The following is a 21,489-nucleotide window of genomic DNA, read 5'->3' as shown; positions in this document are numbered from 1 at the left end:
AAGGACGTCGCAGACGGCAGTCGATGTGGAGCAGCTAGCTAACAAGCTGCAACTCCGGAGTTGCATCACTGCATGACACAGAAATATTTCTGGGACTTCTGAGAGTGTCCTGATGCTCTCAATCTTTTGTTTTGTTAACAGTAGTTTTCAGTGACCTGATGAAAAGCTTGTGCAGCGTACAGACCGACATGCTTTTAATGCAGGAATTCAAAATAAGTGACTGGAGTCTTGCAAACATATGGCTTTTTATTTAACTGAATGAATATTGTAACATTAATTCAAAAGAAACATGAACATCTATCCACATGTCTCGGTTTTTGCTCTTTTTTTAATATGAACGAATCCAAACAACAAACGAGCGCGACCTTAAATCTGAGCCATCGCGTTTAAATACAGACTGAAAGGAAATATGCAGAATACCGAGCAAAACCAGGACAGTAAACCAAATCAGGAATGTACAACACAGTGTTTATGTTCACGTAAAGAAACGTAATGTTAGTGGTGAAGTTCTTCCATTTTACACAGCTTCTTTTCTTTTGGTGTCTTTCAGAACAAATTATTCACAGAATCTACAGCTCAAACATTTTGTTTCCGGCTCTTCGTGTAAGGTGTGCTCAGGGCAAAGGGCCAGATTCAGAAACTGCATTTTGTCTTGATTATTTCTCAGTGTTTGACTCTTTCACAGTACATCCTTCCTGCCTCCAGAGGTGGCATCTTTCTGCCGTTTGTCCAGTCGGTGAGGTTACTGCAAGGAACCACGCGAACAACATCAAGTCTGGCTGCGTGAGAACATTTCTTTACAAAAACACCAACAAAAGACAGGATTTCACCCTTTCAGTCAACATTTCTATATATTTTACTGTTTTAGGCCACGCCCACGCCTGAATACTGCTGTTAAAAACGATGAAGGCGAAGACCGGGCGGACCTCTTAATACTGCATAACCCCTCCCACAACAGGAAGGGTCCGTACACACAAACACACGCGCGCACACACACACACACACACACACACACAACTGTGAACTGAGAAAAAATCTTTGGTCAACATTAGCAGTTTGCAACAAAGAGAACAGTGAAGACAGATCATAGAAACACCGTACAATAACTTATTGTTCTACCTCACAACACAATAGCTTTTCAACAGAGACTGTTTTGCTGGGACGAGTGAAACGACGAGTGTAAGAGTTACTTCACTACGGCTTCACGGGGCAGACGTGGACGTCCGACGACAGAAACACTGGAAGAGAAAAAACACTTGCAGGATTCGACAACACAAGGAAAACTTTAGTCCACACGGATGGTTTTTTTTAAAGGGCTCAAAGGAAAACCAAAATAAATCAGCACGACGCCGAAACCAACTGGCTGACCTGCGCAGGTTTTGGTTGTTTTAAATGAATTTGGTTTCCTCTCTGCTCGTCCCTTTCTCGCCTACAGTAACGGATGAATGACGGCGTGATGTTTCCAAAGTGCTAACGGGTGAGCCTTCTTTATTACGCGCCCAGGAAAAACAACAAAAGAACAACTTGGACAAAGTAAACGTTGGCCTTTGAGGTCTACTCCTGTTCCATGGGGGAACCCGAGCTAACAGCCAGGTTCCTGTGGAGGTTCGGGTTCTGGCTGTGCCTGTTCCTGCTCCGCACGGAGGAGAACGACGTGTCGCAGCCGGGGACTTTACACTTGTGAAGAAGTCTCAGATGGACAGTCTTGTAATGGGCTCTGAATGTGCCCTTGTTGCTGTAGACCTTTTGGCAGACGTGGCACGTTATTGGAGATCCACCCCCACCTCCCTGAAGCCCTCCTTGTCCTCCCTCGCCACAGCCCAGGGTCCTCCCCCCTTCGAGTGCAAGCTCGTCGCCCCCGGGCCTGCCCACGCCGATCCCATCGCAGCTTTCATCGCTGTCCTCCACGGGGAGCGCCTCCTCCTCGTCTTCCTCGGCCCCCTCCCCTTCCTCGCTGCCGGCTCCGTCTGAGTCCCAGGAAGACTGAGCGCTGCCACGAGGCGGGGCAGAGGATGAGGTGCTCAGGTCCAGGACCGCCCCATCCTCCCCGCTTACGCCGCCTTCCCCACCTCCCAATCCCTGAGTCTCTCCCACCGGAGACGCCTCGGCGCTGTCCAGAGCCGTGGACATTTTGCTCATCGGGAAGACCAGACCCATGCGGTTGTGCCCTCGGAAGATGACGGAGGTCTGGCCGCTCGGATCCCGGTGGGGCGGGTCTCGGTCCCGCTGCTCTTGGCAGTACTCCAGCCCGGCAGAGTCTCTGTCTCGACAAAGGGAGGCGTGAGAGTAGAGGGCGTTGGCCGGGCTGAAGGAGTCTTTGGTCAGCAGCTTGTGGTGCAGGTTCAGGTTGGCGCTGTGTCTGCGGGTGAAAAACAAAAATGACACTGTGAGTGTTTCAGTCAGTTTACCTCAAAATTTCATCTGAAACATTTATTGTTATTGCAGCTGCACAAAGAGTGATGAGCGTCCGTCTGCATGCGAGCGCACATCGCACTGACAGAGAGGGCTATCCGAGTTTGGATCACTTTTGGAAGGTTCGGATAAAAAGTGTCTTCAGTGTTTTTAACAAGGTGACGAGATTTCAGGTGACACGTGGCTGTTTTCCACAAACATTAACGCAGGGCAGCGTTCTTAGCCCTCTGCTGTGGTTTGGGTACAAAGTGAGAAGCACCTTCAGAAATGTCGAATTGCTATTAGCTGATGGAAGTTCAGTTCAATTCAGCACCAAAACAACACAACACAGCAACGATCACTTTATCCAGTAAAGACCCAACAGTCAGGGGGAAGCAGTAGGCGACACCGGGGAAGAAAAACTCCCACAGAGGTCACACTGCTGTTCTGTCGCTATGGTGATGATGAACTGTCCCCTTTGAAAGAGCGAGAGCTTGAATCTGAGCAGGCGAGGTTTTTCCTCTCCACTGTCACCAAATGCTAGCTCATAGGGGGTCATCTGATTGTCTATTGATGTTTTACACTATAATGAGCCTTGGGGCGACTGCTGCTGTGATTTGGTGCTATATAAGTACAAATGGATCGATCTGTATCTGTGAGACGCAGCCAGCACGAGAACAGGCTGTCATCACACACGTACAGTCTTTACCCTGTGAGCGCCAAACCCCGACTCTGTTTTTGATTGACGAGGCTCGAGGACACAGTTTGCTAAAGCAGATGCACTTTCAGCTGCAGCTGCACCGTCAGTGCGAACAGATGCAGTTTGTAACGTTTCCTACAGATTCATGAATACAGAAACCTGACGTGGTGCTGCACAGACATGCAGGCTGCACTTTCGAGTCGTGACTTTAAGTTGTTGTTTATAAATACTCGAACGTGCACTTGTGTCAGGAGGAGAAATCGAGCGCCTCTCACCTGTCTCTGCTCCTGCGGGAGGGGAAGGCGGCGTTGCAGCCGTCCACCGTGCACATGTGCATCTCCTTCAGGTGGACGTTTTGGTAGTGCATCTTGACGCTGTAGGGGTTTTTGAAGTTCTTGCTGCAGATCTCACAGTGGTGCGGCAGGACGGCGTCGGGATCGAGGTGAGATAACCCTCCGTAGTCATCTCCGCAGCCATCGGACGCCTCCCTCTCTATGAGCTGGGGGCCGCCGCCATTCGTCAGCCTGTGCTCGCCGTCGTCCCACTTGAGTTCTGACATCTTGTTGAGGGCGTGCTCGCGGTCCTCCCTCTCTGGGTCCTGGCAGAGCGAGCTGTCGTCACAGTGATTGTCCATCAGCCTGTTTTCGAAGGGGGAGGACGCGCAGGTGATGACGCCGGTCTCGGCCAGCCTCGAGCCGTCGTCTTTGTCCTCCCTCTCTGTCCTTTCTCTCTCCAAACTTTGCTCTCTCTCCATGTCTTTGCCCTGGTACGCGTCTCTGGCTTCCTTCTCCTCCCCAGCTTGTCTTGTGCACAGACGTCCTTCCTCTTTGTTACCGTCGCACTCGTCCTTGTCCCTGCCGTGTAAGGGAGCCTCATCCTCGGAGCTGCTCTCCTTATCCTGCTCGTCTCGCTCCACCATCTCCTTTTCTATCTTTATTGGCATGCTGGACTTGCGAGACTTTTTCTTTGGTATCGGGTCAGTCGTGCAGGGCTCGGGGGCTGTGAGGGGTTTGACGGGCACAGAGGAGGACAGCAGAGGAAGCGAGGGTAGCGTTCCCGGGGTGTTGGCGAGCTCAGCCGGGGTTACCAGGCTTCTGTAGAAAGGCAGGACTGGCTGGACTGTTTTTAAGTTGGGGAAGAGGATGCCGCTTTGGCCCATGCTGGGGAACGAGCTGCTGTGGAGCTTGGAGCCAGAGTCCATGTGGCTCACCATGTAGCTGGACACCGATTTTTGGCTCTCTGCAGAGCAGATGGAGATGGGGGTGCCGTATTCAGGCCTCTTCTCTCCTTCAGAGCTCTCGTCAGCGGACAAGTTGCTCCGCAGGTCTTTGTCCCGGTTGTTGCGGTTCATGGGCATATGGAGGCGTGGGTTTGGGTTGGCACTGTGGCGATTGCGGCTGCGCAGCGAGCTGAACACCATGTTGCAGCCCTCGATGGTGCACTTGTGCTTGATCTTGAGGTGCACTGCGTTGTAGTGGATTTTCAGCGTGCCTTTGTCATAGAACGTCTTCTCGCAGGCGTTGCAAAACACACGACCCTTCTTCAGAGAGCCTCCTCCGGCGATGCCTCCCGAGACGCCACCGCCGCTCCCGTTTCTGTCCAATGAGCGCAGTTTGCTCTCCGGTGACATCTGGGTCACGTCGGAGCTGATGGACGGCGTGCACGGTGTGGAGGGCCCGTCTGAGTAATTGTCACTGGTGGAGAAGTCCTCGGCCTCGATCTTCGTGCTGGCAGAGAGGCCGTCCGTCGGCTTGTCTCCACTTCGGTCGAGGTCAGCTGAGAACGAGATGGCGCCGGAGCTGAGCAGCGTGCTCTCCGTCGGGTGCGACAGAGAGGGGTGATTGTCCCTGAGCAGACCGTCCCGCCCCTGAACGTCCTGCCGCTGGCCCTGCTGCTCCATCAGCCCGCGGCACAGCGGCTGGTGCTGCTGATGTTGCTGGTGCTGCTGTTGCATCGCCCCCGTGTGCGAGCCCAGGAACGGCGCCGGGACAGAGCCGAGCAGCTGGAACGGCAGCATGAAGGCCATGCTGTTGATGAAGTTCTCGAAGTGGTGCATGCTGTTGCCGCTCAGCTTATCGGTCTTGGACGCGGAGAGGTTGGCAGCCGTGCGGGGGGTGTTTCGCTCGATGAACGTGCGGATGTCGGAGTTGGTGCGGGTGCTGGGAACCAGCACTGCCTGGCCCTCTTTGTCCTGCAGAGCCATCAGCTCCACGATGGATTTGGTCTCCCCGAAACGCAGGAACTGCTGCAGCGTGGCGATCTCCTCCTCGAACGTCATGATCGCCCAGCGGTCCAACACCTTCCCCGCGACATCCTGCAGAGAGAAGAGAGGAGAGGGCAGAGGAAGTAGGAGAAAGAAAGGAGAGAGCGGTTTCATCATCGGCATTAAAAGTGTCTGCTGGTTTGCTCATACATATTCACACAGTGGGCTGCACGACACACCTTATAAAGCAGATTGGCAGGGCGGCTAAATAAAGGAATCAGATGGAGTGTTAATGCGAGCGGGCAGCGCAGAACCCCGAGAAAGCTCATTACGCAGACACGCAGCGCTTCATCTCGCAGGTCATTTCTCTTCATTTAAATCATGTGGATGTGCCTGCTCTGCATCGGCAGGACACACACACGCACGCGCACACTCCCAAAGGCGAGCGCAAATAAATACGTGCACAACATACCACACACACATATCTGCGGCGAGGGCGGGGGGAGCAGAAGGCGCCGTGCATTGATCAAGCGGGTCCTCTCTGCCTCAGCCCGGCTGTAATCACATGTGAGTTTGGGGGTCTTTGAAAGTGAGGAGCGGCTTCGTGCCATAACCGCGATTAATATTTCATCACAGAGCATTCATTGGGTGCCTGTCGAGGATTCTGACTCTACGTTCGCCATTAGATGAGCTAACATGAATTAAACGCAGCCCAGCTTGAATACTTGATGATGTACTAATCGAAGTGAGATCTGTGTGCGCGCCTGACACGGCGCCTGCAGCCTCGGACCCGGCCGGCTTGGCGCCGGCTTGAGAGGAAATCTGGAGCAAAAGACATAATGTTTACAAATGTAGCGGGCAGTTCGGAGACCTCCCCGAGCACGGTGGTACCGCCTCGGTGGGGTACCGGCTCGTGGCATCGCTTTGCCGTGGCACCCCCCCGCCCTTTCCTGCCTGGCGTCAACCATGATTTTCTGACTCCCCCTCCTCCCTCGCCTTCCTCAGAAATTCCTTCAGTCTCTCCCTTCATGTACTCGCGGGCTGTGGTGGTGTTTCTCAGGTGTCCCGCTCACACGTCTATCCAGGAAAGTGTTTTAACTTTGTTTTTCGTCACTGCGGCGGCCAAAAAACTGAGTCTGAACACAACCCGAGTCCACAAAATGCTGCAAAAACAGGAGGAAATGAAGGCGTGATATTTAAAAATATGCATTGATATTGTGTCGTAATGCATGTCCAATAATAGCAGAAATAATCGTTCTTGTCTCACAGACGCTCATCTCCTCCATGCACTCAAAAACATGCAGTACACAAAGTTGTAGATGATTATTTCAGGTTTCCCCGAAAGAGATTTTGGCCACAACAAAACTGAATCCAACAGCTTTCTAATTAAACTAATTAAATTAACACTTTTACCAGCTACATAACATTCAATTCAACTTTATTTATACACAACAACAGTCGCCTCAAGGTGCTTTATAATGTAAGGTAGACCCTACAATAATAGATACAGAGAAAAGCCAACAATCACATGACCCCCTGTGAGCAGCACTTTGGCGACAGTGGGAAGGAAAAACTCCCTTTTAACAGGAAGAAACCTCCAGCAGAGCCAGGCTCAGGGAGGGGCGGGGCCATCTGCTGCGATTGGTTGGGGTGAGAGATCACATGTCTGTGCTTATCAAATGGTTACAATTAACAAAGAAATGCGCAGATTGTTGTGAAATAAGTGAACAGTCAGACATCAGCCTGCACTTCCTCTAACATCCACTAGAGGCTCCAGTCTCGGGGAGCCGCTCTGTTAAACGGCTCCAGCAGAAGATAACTGATACACTCAGAATACGACTGTAAGGAGAGTCTGTGGCTATCAGCAGTAAAGCAACGTCCCCCATCCTGATTTCTTTTGTAAAATTATTAAATTATTTTTTATAGAACTTTTCTTTGTAGAAGAGCGCTGAGCTTAGCTTAGCATAAACCCTGGACGCAGCTAAACTGAAGTCTTAAACTGAATGAACACCGACGATTGAAGGCCTCTTTCTCACTCACAGAGCCTTTCTAGAGCTTCTCCAGCTGCAGCCAGATGCAGCACAGGTGTCCTTAAGTTTGTCCCTCATGAGGTGTCCACAGGTGCATCAGGCACACATGTTTTTAATGTGCAAGCTTACTGTTATATTCAAACATGAACCACGATCAATTTGTGAACCTGATCATCGAGTCCCTGCTCCCCTGACTGATGAGCCACACATGCAGGTGGCATTGTGCCGCAGACCGTTGCTGAACGCTAACGTGTTCAGTCAAACCTTTCCTGAAATGTCGCGCACACCAGCCGAGGCTTCTTCAGTCCTAAGCGCTCACCTGCAGCACGTATCCTCGTATGTAGTCCTGCAGCGTCCAGTCGAGCGCGTTCAGGATCTGGATCACCTCCTCCTGCTTCAGGACGGAGAACAGGCGGTCCAGGAGGATCTTGAGGCGGATGGGGATGGCCTGCGTGCCGTACAGCATCAGGCTGCAGATGTCGAACACCACATTGGAGTGGACGATCTCCACCTGGCTGCTCTGGTACATGTGGTGCACCTTCAGCTTGCTCAGGGCTGAAACACAGGGGTCACGTTTGAGCAGATTAGATTAATCTGAGATCACAGAGTTCAGCTCCGCCTGGGTGCTGCATGCGTGTTTGTGCTGCTGCATGTTCACATTTCACATTCCTGTCCGCTCGCTCACTCCGCTTGCATTATTAAATTGAGTTCAAGCATTTATTAATATTTTTTTGATCGAATCTTTGGGCCTAAATGTAACAAATCAAATCAAAACAGGAACAAAAGAAAAAGAATGAAAAATAAATAAACAATAATCTTCATTAAATATTGGACAACAAATAAAATCTGTTCACTGCACTTCAGGTTGCTCAGCAACTTAACCTTTATTATTATTATTATTTGTTTTCATTCACTGAGCAATTTCCTGTTAGATCGTTTTACTACTTTTTATTCTTTCTATTTACCATTTTATTTATTTAGTTTAAAGAAATATATAATTTCTAATTTAAGTTTTATTTAACTAAATTTTAATTTAGCTTTTTTATTATGATACCTTAATTTTGCTTATTTTTATTCGGTATTATTACATTTTATTTAGATTTTTATTTATTGAACTTCTTTAGTTATTTATTTTTATGTCATTCACTTTTTATTTTAACTCTTTTTTGTCCTTTAGAAATGTGGCTTCTAACTTCGTGCTCTATATTGTGTGTATGACAGAGTGGGTATTACTGGACGATGTTAACTGGAGTGAATAACGCAGCATTCAAGTCTGTGTTGCAGAAATAATCATCAGAACACAAAATGATGGTGATTCATGCGGAGTGTTGGACACATTAGAATAATTACAGGAAATAAATGTGACTCTCGCTCTGTAAACTCTGACTTCCAGAACTTCAGCGATCATTAAAATCCCGCTGCGGTCACCCTGTTAGTCCACCATCATCACGATGACTCTAAAGGACTTTTAAAGCTTCGGTTCACCTAAATCTGAAAGCTCCAGTTCTGCAGATTTTCAGACGGTATCACAATAAAGTGATGAGTGATTGTCTTGAGACAAAAAGCCTTCAGGTGACTCCGGGCGTTACTCTAAGTACTTAAATCACACTTTTCTGGCCTTTGTGAGAACTCAAAAAATGTTTGTTTTTTTTACTTCGTGCTTTTACTTAAAAAAAAAGCTGCATAAATAATATTTAGTGAATAAAATCCTCAGTCAAGAAAAATGAATTATTTTTGATTTTCTGTTTGCGATTTTCTTTTAAATAGACCGATTGTGTCTGCAGGGTTCTGGAAACGTCTTATTTATGTGAGGAAGAATGACAGACACCAGCTGGGAGTAAACTGGGATGTCTCAGCTGGTGTCTGCTGGGAGTAAACTGGGATGTACCGCAGGGAGGAGCTCAGGGTTCTGTGTCATCATTAAAATCAACACTTTTTCTCCTGAGTCAGCAAACGTGAAGTTCAGGATTCACGCACGCCAACAAAGGCAGAGGGCCAAACATGTCGTCGTGCGCCGCGGTTACTCGATTACGTTAAACACGCAGGTTTTCTCTCTGTGAAGGTTCCTGATGTTTAACCTGGGTCTGTGTAAAGGCGACAGTGTCATCGCTGCGCTCACTGTCAGAGTCTTTTCTAACTTTATTTAAACACGTCCATGTGAACAACACTGTGCAGCTCTGCAGCCACACTTCATGTTGCATCTCTGTTTAAATTTAAGCGCCGCGTGGTCGTAGAATCTCCCTGACTACAGCATCCATCTGATGCTCAAAGCCTCCGACTGTGTCTGAACTTCAGCGGTGCTCTGCTCTTCTTTATTTAATTTTTAAACACAGCTCACATCTTATCGTCTCACAGGACACAGCTGCACGTTTCACTTACAGTTAATCTGAAAAATAATAAAACTAAAAACAGGAAGCTACTTTCTTGATTCCATTTTAATGGTTTTATTTGTGAGTCTGTCAGCAAACTAGAAATTAGATTCCTTTGGCACACAGATAAATAGATTCAGATTTCAGTGTGAAAGCTTTTTAAATCAAAGATTTCTGACTGATAATAACGACAAACTCTCGTCTTACCGTGAGCCACCCAGCCATGCTTGCAGTTTTCACACTGCCTCCTCTTCAGCTTCCCCGGCTTGAAGCTGTCACAGTTACAGTTCACCAAAGTGCAGCAGATAGCCTGTCAACACACACACACACACACACACACACACACACACACACACACACACACAGAATTCTTTACAATGAAAGCAGATAGAATCAGATAAACTGCAGGTTTTCTTTTCCTGTGTTGTGAACGTTTTACGGTTTTCCTTACAGTAAAACACTGCAGAGGCCTTTCACACATTTAGTCACACTGGATGTGGGAAGAAACGCAAACGCCAAATTCCTGACATCAAGACCTGACACGACTGATGTCAAGGCCTCTCTGTAATTTTATAAATTACTAAACGAAAAATATTTCATGTATTTCTTACAGAAAATCACCAGTAATTTAACACCTGTGTGGGGTTAAAATGACTGGTAGAGAAACCAAAGCAGATCTGAGCAGCAGAGCGTGGAGATGATCAGCTGCAGGTTTTAAAAAGCATTGAACACATTTTAAAGTTCCTAATGAATTAACAGGCAGGCACTTAATGGCAGCTTTGACTGATAATAAGCGTCGGAGCGCTGCGTTTATATTTGGTGTTGAAGGCAGTAAAAATAATCAAAGTGTCAAAAACGAAAAATCAGCAAAATTATCAAAACTGTGAAAATGAAACATTTAAAATTACAGTGAATGCAAATTTTTTTTAATGAGAAGAAAGACGAAGGAAAAACTGACACAAGTGAATAAAATGATTATTGTTACATTTGCATTATTTTTAGATTCCAGGTAAGCAGCGAGTCGGTCACCCTGAGTCTCCTCCTCTCTGCTGACCTTCAGGTGGCAATAATAACATCAATAACAACAATAATCATAAAGTATTTATTTGTGCAGTGTTTGGTTTTGTCCATGCAGCGATGCGGTGGCTGCAGAGGAAACCAGGTGAGCGCTGCACCTGAGAGCTGTGGTGCTCTCCAGCAGCCTTCTTGTGCTTAGTGTCACATTAAATTCACATGTTAATGTGCCACATACATATAAAACCTTCTTCTGTTTTTTAAAATTAATGTTAGGATCTCGTCAGGTCGGTTTAGCAGCAAACTCCTCCTGTGCTGCAAACCAGCTCGACGATTGTTTAGCTGTTCGTGTGATGTTTTATTCTAGTCTTTATTGATTTGAATCATTGGCTGATGGGTCGCTTCTTTTCATAATGTGGTCACAAACATGCTGTTTAACACATCTTTGTGTTTGTGCAGGAAAAGTAATTAATTGTAATTAGAGTAATTTATGTCCAGCCTTAAAAATCCGTCAGTGTTTCCATAAAACACATGAAGATCGTTTTGGGTGTCAAAAAATTTTTATTAAATAAAAGAAAATTTGCAAACGTGATCTGAATCTGGAACCCCGACAACAAACCTCCACAACCTCCACCTCAGTACGCAGTCAAGGCAAAAAAGAAGTGCTGAGAGTGTGTGTGTGTGTGTGTGTGTGTGTGTGTGTGTGTGTGTGTGTGTGTGTGTGTGTGTGTGTGTGCAGTTGTAGCTTCGCTCTCCTTACAAAGCTACATAAAAAATGTACAATCGTCAAGTTGCCCGTGGAAACTGAAAGAAGGAGCACGACTGCCTTTGGTGATTTCTCCCCCATCACTTCGTGGTTTGCCCCGTTAGCGCAGGTGTGTGTGTGTGTGTGTGTGTGTGTGTGTGTGTGTGTGTGTGTGTGTGTGCGTGTGTGTGTAGGGCTGCCGGGCAGGTCGGACACACCTGGACTACAAAACCAATCAATGACAGCCTGAGGCGTGCGTGTGCGTGCGCGCACACACACACACACACACACACACACACACACACACACATGCACACACACACACACACACACACAGAGGGTTCAGAGGGCTCTGTCCATTACCTCCTCAGCTAATGGGATGAAGATGCAGGAAGTGATGACGACAATAATGAGTCCAGTTTTCTGAGGAGCTGCTGACTGTGCAGCGACCTGCAGAGAGGAGCCCTACACTAAAAATGACTCCACTTCCTGCTCGCTCTAAAAAAAAAAAGAGTCATATCTGAACGTAGGAGCATCATCAGATTTATGATCAAAGCCGCTGTTGTTAGCGCTACACGCTGAAAACCTTGGGGTGGCTGCGCTCCGCCACCTCTCTCCCTCCGCATCTATAATGCATGATCAGCAGGGGTTTAGTATACATGAGCAGCATGCTCATCTCCACCAGAGCCCGGTCCCTCTCCACGAGGAGGAAGAGCGTGGGCGGATGGGTAAGGAGCCTCCTCCTCCTCGTTTAGTCAGTTCTACGCTCGAGGCTGGGCTCGTCCTTCACCTCGCGGTAACCTCGCATCGTTAGGACGAATAAACGGACCCGAGGTGAAGGTGGTGGCAGCTACCTGAGCGCGGGGTGGCAGCTCCGGCCTCCGGCCCCGTGACGCCTATCTGCCACCCTGTCTGCACCCTCTCCGCCGGCCTCTTATGTTGGGTTTTACCTCCCGAGGACCACGGCGGCCTCCTCGGGACAGCGGCGAGGTGTGAAAACCCCTTTGCTCATCTCTCAGCAACATAATCCCATCATTACAGAGCGCCGAGACCCAACACGGCCCAATTAGTCTAATCCCGTCTCACTGTGGGTGCACACACACCTCCTGCTGCTGCCCCCCTAATATACATCTCAATCTCACACACACACACACACACACACACACACACACACACACACACACACACACACACATTCCAGTGCTTGCAGTCGTTTATCTTAATTAGCGAGTCACTTCATGAGTTCCTGAGAAGAAGAAGAAGAAGGAGAGGTGGAGGAGGAAATATGGCAGCGCGGGGCAGGCCACTGCTACCGCCGCTCTCAGTGACCGAGAAGAACCCACCAACTCTCCGCCCCCCTCCCCGCCGCCGCAACCATCCCTTTCTCTTTGCTGTTGTCACAACAAAGCGGCAGCTGCTCGCACGCATCAATGACGCCGCTGACAAGAAGACTAATTGCACAAAATGATGCGTCCCCGTCAGACTTCTTCAAGCTAAAGTTAACACAGTGTCACTTTCTTTATATCGCCGATGTACAACAGTGTAACCCCCACCCCCCGCCTCCGCCTCCTCCGCCACGTTACACGTCTTCGATTAGCACCATGACAGCACGGGGCATCGAATAAACGCCAAAACGAAAGCGCGCTGTCGTCAGGAGGGGACGCATTCATTTCACTGCGCCGGGTGAGCGACCGTGAACACTTTAATGCGAGTTCCTCTCATTCACAGAAAAACCCACTTCCACTCTCAGAGCTTTGCTCCACATCTCAGGTATCCCGAGGTCGTGTGATGACACCTCAGCTCTGCTGATTAAACAAACAGGTGCATGAATGATGCAGAATCAAAGGAAGCGATGCAGCCTTGGTTCTCTCTGTATACATTCGTATGACACGTTTGCGCTTCCATCTTTAACGTGAAAACAGATGGAGCCTCGTGGCGTGCACGTTCTGATTCTGACGCCGTCTCTCCGGTTTGTTTCAGCATTTAGTTTGAGGCCGTGTGTGGGAAGGAGGCCGTGGAGGCCGAGGAGGTGAGGCCAGGACAAGACAAAAGTGAGAGAAGAAGAAGAAGGAGCAGGAGGAGGTGGAGGTAAGTATGCCATAAAACAGCATCCATACTCTGACGATGTGAAATCTCTCCACGCTCAGCAGCGGGGTTCACTGGATTTTACTGGCTTCAGGTTAACCTGCGCACGTTATTGCGCCGCCGTTACAAAGACTGACACTTTTATGAGAATTATTAAAAGCTTTAAACGCAGCTGCTTCCTGGTGATCGGATCTGCTTTCTCGCTCCACCGCGTCTTAAAAAGACGTGGAATAAAACACAAACACGGCTTCAAGGCCAGACGCAGAGAGAAAAGAAGAAGCTGGAACATGATGTGTGCGTCCACTGCTGCAGCCACACACACAAAGAGAAAGAAAATGACATCGTCCTCTCTGGCGTTTAAAATAAACTCTTTAAAATATGTCCGCGTCCTCGGAGACTCGCGGGAGCGAACAGCTGCTTGGACGTGGGCCGTGCGGGGATGGACGGGGACACATTGGACTAATGCGCTGGAAAACTAATCAATTAGCAGCAGCTCGCTCGACTCTGACTGCTGCCAAAGAGCCGCGAGGAAAAGGGAGAGACTGACGGCCAAGTGCGAGGGATCACATTTTACTGTCAGCCATTAATCAGTTAACGCGACGATTACACAGAGGGGATAAAAACAGGAAGTGTGCATGAAGAAATCGTCTGCGATTCGGCACAGATATCCCTCAGCTTTACTTTTTTTGTGTAAACTGATAAATTCTTGGCGAAAACATTGTTGAGCCCACCGAGAGCTGCCAGAACGTATTTCTCCTCTTCACGCTGGAAACAACAAATCAAAGAAAGACCATTCATTATTCTTATTTTTAGGATTTATCACGAGCGCCAACAAGCATCCAAAACACGAAGCAGTTTATTCAGAAAACACGATTTACTGACACTTATTCATTATGAGAGACAAAATGTAAAAGCTCGAGTAAATCCTCCTCAAACCTGTTGTCTGGTTTATAACTGATCTCTTCATAAAATTAATAATGCCGTTTAATACGAAACACAGTCACTGGATTTTTATTTCAAATTAAAATGACTGATGTTGTTTATCCGAGCAGAAAAAATCTGATCCACAGATCGATGGCATGAGAATTTTTTTTTCACTTTTCTGTTTTACATCATTAAATTTTCCAGTTTGGATTTTCAGACGAAGTAAGAATTTCTCTCCAAACACGACATTTTCCTTCAAACAGAAAACGCTCACAAAACTGCAGAAATGCTCAAATATAATTTTATCTCTCAGACATTAAAGTTATGAAGGAGAAAAATGACACAGCAGCAGTTTGGTCACTAAAAACTGAGACCAACGCGACTCTGTTCATTCAGAAAACTGTGAAGTTTTACTTTGAAATTAACCAGCAGCATCCATGCATGTTTAATAAAAATCACACACACACACACACACACACACACACACAGAGTAATGAATATTCGATAGAAGCCAACACACACAGTATCAGTCAGGAATTCGGAGGGAGGACCGTGCTCCTGGTACCGCTGGCTTATCTCCCACCAGTGAAACCAACACAGCACCAAAACCTGCAGCTTCACCTGACCTGTGTGTGTGTGTGTGTGTGTGTGTGTGTGTGTGTGTGTGTGTGTGTGTGTGTGTGTGTGTGTGTGTGTGTGTGAGACAGCCAGGAGTCTTTATTGATGACAAGCGTTAGTTGCAGTGAGGTTAGGATACGCGAGCTTCTGATTTCGTCTCCCTGCTCCGAGGAAGCAGCTGACAATAAGAAATTAAAAAAAGAAAATCACCCAGAACAATCAAAAATGTGAACTTTAAACAAACCCTCAGCTGTCCGACCGTCCAGCCTCCTCGCAGGGTGGACGGCACATCAGCACAGCTTTTAAAATTCCCTTAAATGAAAGCAGAGTGTTTGTGGAAGACGGCGGCCGGTCCCGAGCAGGAGGAGACAAACCCGGGAAAAGCCCGGGCGAGTGCAAGTAGTGACAGGCTGCGTTTGAGCCTATTAGGACTCCATACAGCCCAAAGACAGCGTGAAACACTCGTTATTTCAAACTCATCCAGCAATCAATCACACACATGAATGCAGCGCATGTTTGAACACTGGAGCAGACAAAAAAAAGATCTTTACCTGCAGATCCATGAGAGGAGGAGAAGAGCGGCCTCTTTGCAGACAAAGAGATGAAGGAGGAGGCGAGCCAAAGTTTGGTTGGCTTCCTGGAGCTCGTGGCTCCCCGTTAGGAACTCGTAGGGAGTGTTTGGCTCGCAGAGCGAGTAAATGAGGGGAACATGTTAGTACACCGAGTCTGAGGGAGTTTGGCTCCCAGCTACGCTCTGATTAATATCAGATCTCCCTCTCTCCTCGCCGCCTCTTGACAATCTTGTCACATCTGGCTGACAAATCCTCACAAGCCTTTTGGTGGCAGCGCAGAGCACGGGGCGGTGTGTGTGTTAGGGGGGCAGGACGGGGGCCACGAGGGGCGGATCGCAGCTCAAGGAGACGCTGAAGGGGGTAAAAGGCTGGAGCAGATACACACAGATACCCCACCCGCCCCTCATCCTCTCACGGATGGACCCTCGTGAAGCTAATGAAGCTGATGAGGCTGGAACACACACACACATTTATATATAAAGACACACAAAGCAAAGTGCAGCCCTATAAAAACAGGCCGGGGCACTCGCTGTGAATCGTTGTCTGTTGCCCTGCAGCGCTGGAGGAGAGCAGAGACACCCGCAGAAAGCAGCGGAGCTACAGAGGGAAACAAAGGTGGAGATAAAGAGAGGACGAGAGGAAAAGTCACCGAGGGCCGATCGACTCGCATTTCTGCCTCACGCACAAATAATCGCTGCCTCGGCGTAATGGCCTCCTCAGAAAAGCAACCTGTTAGAGGAACAAAGTGTGGACGCAAACACAATAACACGATGAGTGTAATTTACTAAGAATTTACATTCTTACAGTTTTTATTTGTCTTCCACTTTTTTATTCTGCTGTAAAATAAAACGAGAACGTCGCAGCTGTAAATCTGCTCCTCACACCTTCGAGAGGCGTAAAGGCTGCTTTATTATTCTGTGTACGACTGATTGTGTCCTCAAATCTCAGCTGATTCATGTCAACGTATTTCAAACATGAGGTCAGACAGTTCAGCTGATAACAGTTAGTTATTCCACGCTCACTCATCGTTTTCCACACACACCGGTGTGTAAGTGAAACCGCTAACGGGGCATAAACCCACGCTGTTTAAACTGTTTACACACACACACACACACACACACAGGCGTGAAGAGCTGCTACCGCCGCCGCCACCGCCACACAGACGGCTCAGCTAATTGTTACATGATGGCTGCAACAAAACATTAGGCGGCTCTTAAATTACATTCCGACAGGCTGCGGCCGCGAGGACCCGGCCGGCAGCGAGAGGCAGCGAGAGGCAGCGAGAGGCAGCGAGAGGCCACGCCACTCTGCAAACAAACCCACAGACACACAAACAGGCCTCTCAGCGCCTCACAAATCAAGCACCTTAGAATAAATTCAAAGAAGAGAAAAAGGCGAATGCAGAATATTATCTCAGAGGAAGAAACGGCGAAATAAAGAAGTGAATCATGTTTCATGAAGTGCAGAACTCGACTCTTTGGATTGTCGGTGACCGGAGTGAATAAACATAACGTCTCCATCAAAGTGTTTGAGAGCGAGTCAGAGATGCACACATGCCACGAAAGAAAGTTTCAAAAACTTTAAAATCCTCTTTATGTGAATTTAAACTCTCCGCCTGCACAGCTGCTCATTTTCACATTTTTAAACTTATTAAAGGAGTTTAAACAAAGTTTTTCTGCCATGAATTCTTTACTTTGAAGGAGTAAAGTGTAAAAATCCACACAGAGCCCGTGTGATAACAGAAACCCTAAATATCAGCTCGAGACCACCTTTCTGTTTTTGCCCGATCAGTAACAGGACCAGGACACGCTGAACGTCTACATTCAACAACCCAACGCGCCCGTCACCAGAGTCGGCACAACTCCATCCAGCCCGTCTTTGTTAATCGCGTCCCGATGATGTGCGAGACGAGCCGCGGCACACAGAGGACGGCGGCGAAGCGCTCTTACCTCAGCCATTGTCATTAGTCGGATGTTTCCAGGGATACCGCCGAGTTTGCCATTCCCTGCGAGTCCCACAAAACAACTGCCTCCAACTCTCCTGTCCGCACAAGTACTAACGCGAAAGAGCCATCACACCCAGCAGCGTCTCCTTCAACAGCAGACACACATGTGCTCCTCTGCCTCACACACACACACACACAGCCGCCACCACTCGAACAAAAAACAGAGAGAAGAAGAAGAAGTCCCTGTGCTTTTAGTCTCACTGCACACACACAGACACACACACGCCTCCTCTGCTTTCTCTCCTCTAATGCCGGACTCGCTCTAAACTACTCAAGATGTTCAGTGTGTGTGTGTGTGTGAGTGTGTGTGTGTGTGTGTGTGTGTGTGTGTGTGTGTGTGTGTGTGTGTGTGTGTGTGTGTTGAAACTGGGCACAGGGGATTGGAATGAGATCCTCCTACTCGGCATTCTCACCTCAGGAGCTGCTCCCTCCCAATCCCACACACACACACACACACACACGTGCACGCACAGAGGTGCGCATGCCTTTCTTTCACACATGTGCGCACACACACACAGACACACACGCCTCCCCCCTCAGAGTCACAGGGCAGTCCCCTCACAGCTGGCTGGAAGAGGGCATGACACTCATCTTTCACAGAGATTTGATCAAAAGGAATCACAAAGGCTGGAGGCTCTCCTAATGCAGTCAGGGGAGACTCTCCCTTTCTCCCCTCTCTCCCCTCTCCGTCTGAGTAATGCTCTAAATCAACGCTGCCCCTCTCGCTGCACACAGCCCACCGTGCGCGTCTGGATTCACCTTAACGCAGCTCTGTGAACGGCCTCCGTAACAAGTTATGCCTTGTGCCGTCAGGAATGCGTAAGTGTCTGTGCCGAGCACATGGCGAAAACCGAATCTGCGTTACCGGGAGGAAGACGTGCACCTCGGCCCGGGGGCGGCAGATCTCTGCGGTACAGTCGAGCGCTTTTCTGTTTTCAGGAGATGCTGTGCAATCAAAAAGAATAACAAAACCCTATCATTACCTAAGCTTTGTCTAAAGGTGTGAAGGTGGGCGGGAGGAGAGTCACACAGCGATTATTCACAGTTTGAAAATTTGGGGCCAAAATGTTGGCGGGACTGAAAGAATGTGGCTTATATGGGCCAAACGTCAGGCGAGGTTTCCTAAAGGTAAAGTGGAAACAGCACAGCTCTTAAAACATAATAAAATCTAAACATTTGCAGTATGATGCAGACACACATGTGTAACCTCAAGTTTAACATGTAAACTCCAGATTTAAACCATGTCCAGCAGCCACTGTAGGAACATTTAGGAGCAAATACTCTCATGAACATGAGACTGTGAGCCAATGACATCAGCCAGTGATTCTCAGAGGAATTACTAAATAAACAACAGTGAGATCACCTTTTTACATATATTTAACACTTCTTACATTTTTCCTTTTTCTAAGGTCTAATCGACCCAATGAGCATCAGCTGATGGCTCAAATAATCTGATTTAAATTTAAAACTACCTCCAAGAACCTCTGATGATTTATTACTACTATTAATTAATAACTGGGGTAACGGAGGCAGACCGTCACAGGTGAAATGCTCACCTGGTCTCATGTGTGCAGGTAACTGAGGCTGAGGGGGGAAAAGCAAAACTGCACCAATAAAACTCGTCAGTAGAAACTTGACCTGACGGCACAGGTGGTACGCATCGCTGTCACGTGACATGATGATGCTGATGCAAACCTCATCACCTGCAGGACAATATCCATTAAATACAGATGTTTTAAACTAAACTGAATTATTTCATGAAACGTCCTTTTTTGTGTCTCCGTATCTGTGGAAATGTGGGGATGAGTGATTTTCAGTCTTTTTTGCACCCGAGTCCACCTGATAAGGGCCAAACATCAGGTGTGTCGTGGGCCACACCTGGGCCCACAAATTAGCCAGAAGCTGCACAAGTCCAGGTCCTGTGACTGCAGCGTGAAGGCTGACGTCCCTCCGCTCAGCTCCGTGTGAAACGATGAACACACAGTGGAAAAGGAGCTTTTTTAAAGTGCTGACACCGCAGGAACATTGACAGAGTGAAGCAGCGAGAAATTCGACAAGTGATGTGTGAGTAACTTTTCAGCTTCTGCCCTTTTTCCTTTTCTTCCCCTCCTCCTCTCTGCATAGAGGGAACGCTCTGCTGACTTTAGCCATTAGAGGCATCTGCTAATCCACAAATTACACAGCAAGTTTAAACAGGCACACCTGGTCTGCTCTACCTGTGCAGAGACAGAGGGCGGGGAGGGGGGCGGCCCCACCTGACGGGTTTGAAACTGAAAGCATGAAACCTCACTTCGACTCTTTTCCTTTTTCTGAGATTGAACTCGCGCAGAGAGCGTCGGCGAAGCGGCTCTTGATGCCATTCTCCTCGAATAATCTCGTTTTCCTTCTTCTGACCCTCTGAAGCAGCAGAGGGGTGGGAGTTCACTGCCTTGCTCAAAGGTAGCTCAGCTGCAGCGCTGCAGGGAGGGAAGAGTTTTACTCATCCGCTTTCCCCACCCACATTCTTCCCAGCGAGGAGCTCAACCTGACATCCGTCCAATCACAAACCTGCTCCCCTAACCTCTAGGCGAGCAACACCCGCTCCACTCGACATTCAGAAATTCGCCAAGCGGCCTCGCTAACTGATAAAAATGCAACTAATGGCCCTTGAAGTTGGACATTAAAACTGCATTACTTTCCACAGGAGATCAAAGCCGTTCTTATTCGTGAAAAGCGCAGAGTGTTATGAGGTTACATATATGGATAAGAGACATCCCGTCAAGGCATGTATCGTAAGGCTGGAAAGCCCTGCGCTCCCCCTGCGGTCGTCCAGGCAGGCAGATCTGCTTACCGGCCTTGTATTTATTCCAGACCTAGGGGATGCATAGCAAACACAGCCGCAGACCTGGCCTGGATTAGGTCTGCGCCGCTTGTCAGATCGCTGCTGCTCCCTGGGCCGGAGCGCCGCAGACGTATTTGTGCCGCGGGGGCAGAAGGTGGAAGCTGCAGCAAATAAACTCCATGTGCAGCAGAACAGGTCACGCTGCCTACTTACACGTCTGTCATTAGCCTTCCTGCAGGGGAGAGCGGACGGGGCTGAGCGCTCCAGCAGATGAGCAGCTTTGGGAGAGCATTACACCCTCCTTTACATTTTCTTTACATGCTGGAGCCAAGAAAAACCCTGCAAAAAACCCGATCACACACTCACCGGCCTTTGTTTAACGCGAGGCACCAGGAGGGATTCCAGGAGTCGCTTTCTTTTGAGTGTTTTGCCTCCCATCAAAGAGGGAAATGCAGCTCCGGCTGAACATTAGATAATTAATCTGAGGGGCTGACAAATGATTTGATTTTGAAAGAGAAAATCACAGCTGCTCTGACCCCGGGAAGGCGTCCAAACGTCCTGTTTTTGTGTAAACAGCATCTGAAACAGGGCAGTCTTTGATTTACAGGAACAGCAGGAGAGTTCAGCTCAATTTAAATCACTGCAGCAGCCAAAGTGCTTCATATTACAAGGCACCTGGCGACAGTGGTGAGGAAAAACTCCCTTTTAACAAGAAGAAACGTCCAGCAGAACCAGGCTCGGGGAGCAGGGTGGCTGATGATCACTTTTTAAATATTAATTTGAGTCAAAGGAAAGGAAAATATGAGCGGAGCAAGTAAATCAAATATGAAATGAACATTTACCCTGAAAGCTGTGACATTTTGGTTGTTTCTGCAGGCTAATCATGAGCTGATTTTGCATTTTTGCACAAAAGGAAAGAAAAGTTTGTGATATTTATATTTTTCAACAAAATCCCCACAAACTGGAGCCACTTTTATAATTTTGCGTGAAGAATAGAGCCAATAAGCCCAAC

At 48.2% G+C, this 21,489-nt stretch overlaps 1 protein-coding gene across 4 annotated transcripts in view; it reads right to left on the bottom strand.

The window, feature by feature from the left end:
* Positions 1-226: 226 nt before the first annotated feature.
* bnc1 (basonuclin 1) overlaps positions 227-21,489 on the bottom strand; it is a 60,671-nt gene continuing 39,408 nt past the window's right edge. For 2 of the 4 annotated variants that reach the window (XM_040011305.1, XM_040011308.1), the window contains exons 2-5: positions 9,901-10,003; positions 7,644-7,879; positions 3,367-5,405; positions 227-2,359 (exon numbers count right to left, since the gene is read on the bottom strand). In XM_040011305.1, coding sequence (XP_039867239.1) covers positions 1,555-2,359; positions 3,367-5,405; positions 7,644-7,879; positions 9,901-10,003 — 3,183 coding nt within the window. In that variant the 3' untranslated portion in view covers positions 227-1,554. Of the gene's footprint in view, positions 2,360-3,366; positions 5,406-7,643; positions 7,880-9,900; positions 10,004-15,630; positions 16,103-17,600; positions 18,004-21,489 lie in introns of those variants that run through there. The other 2 variants (XM_040011307.1, XM_040011306.1) reach the window with 2 other exon arrangements.

This window comes from Simochromis diagramma, unplaced genomic scaffold (genome assembly GCF_900408965.1).
Source record: "Simochromis diagramma unplaced genomic scaffold, fSimDia1.1 OVJJ01000603.1, whole genome shotgun sequence".
Taxonomy (NCBI): domain Eukaryota; kingdom Metazoa; phylum Chordata; class Actinopteri; order Cichliformes; family Cichlidae; genus Simochromis; species Simochromis diagramma.
Note: the sequence above shows the minus strand (reverse complement) of the source record. Positions and strands in the feature narration are given on the sequence as shown.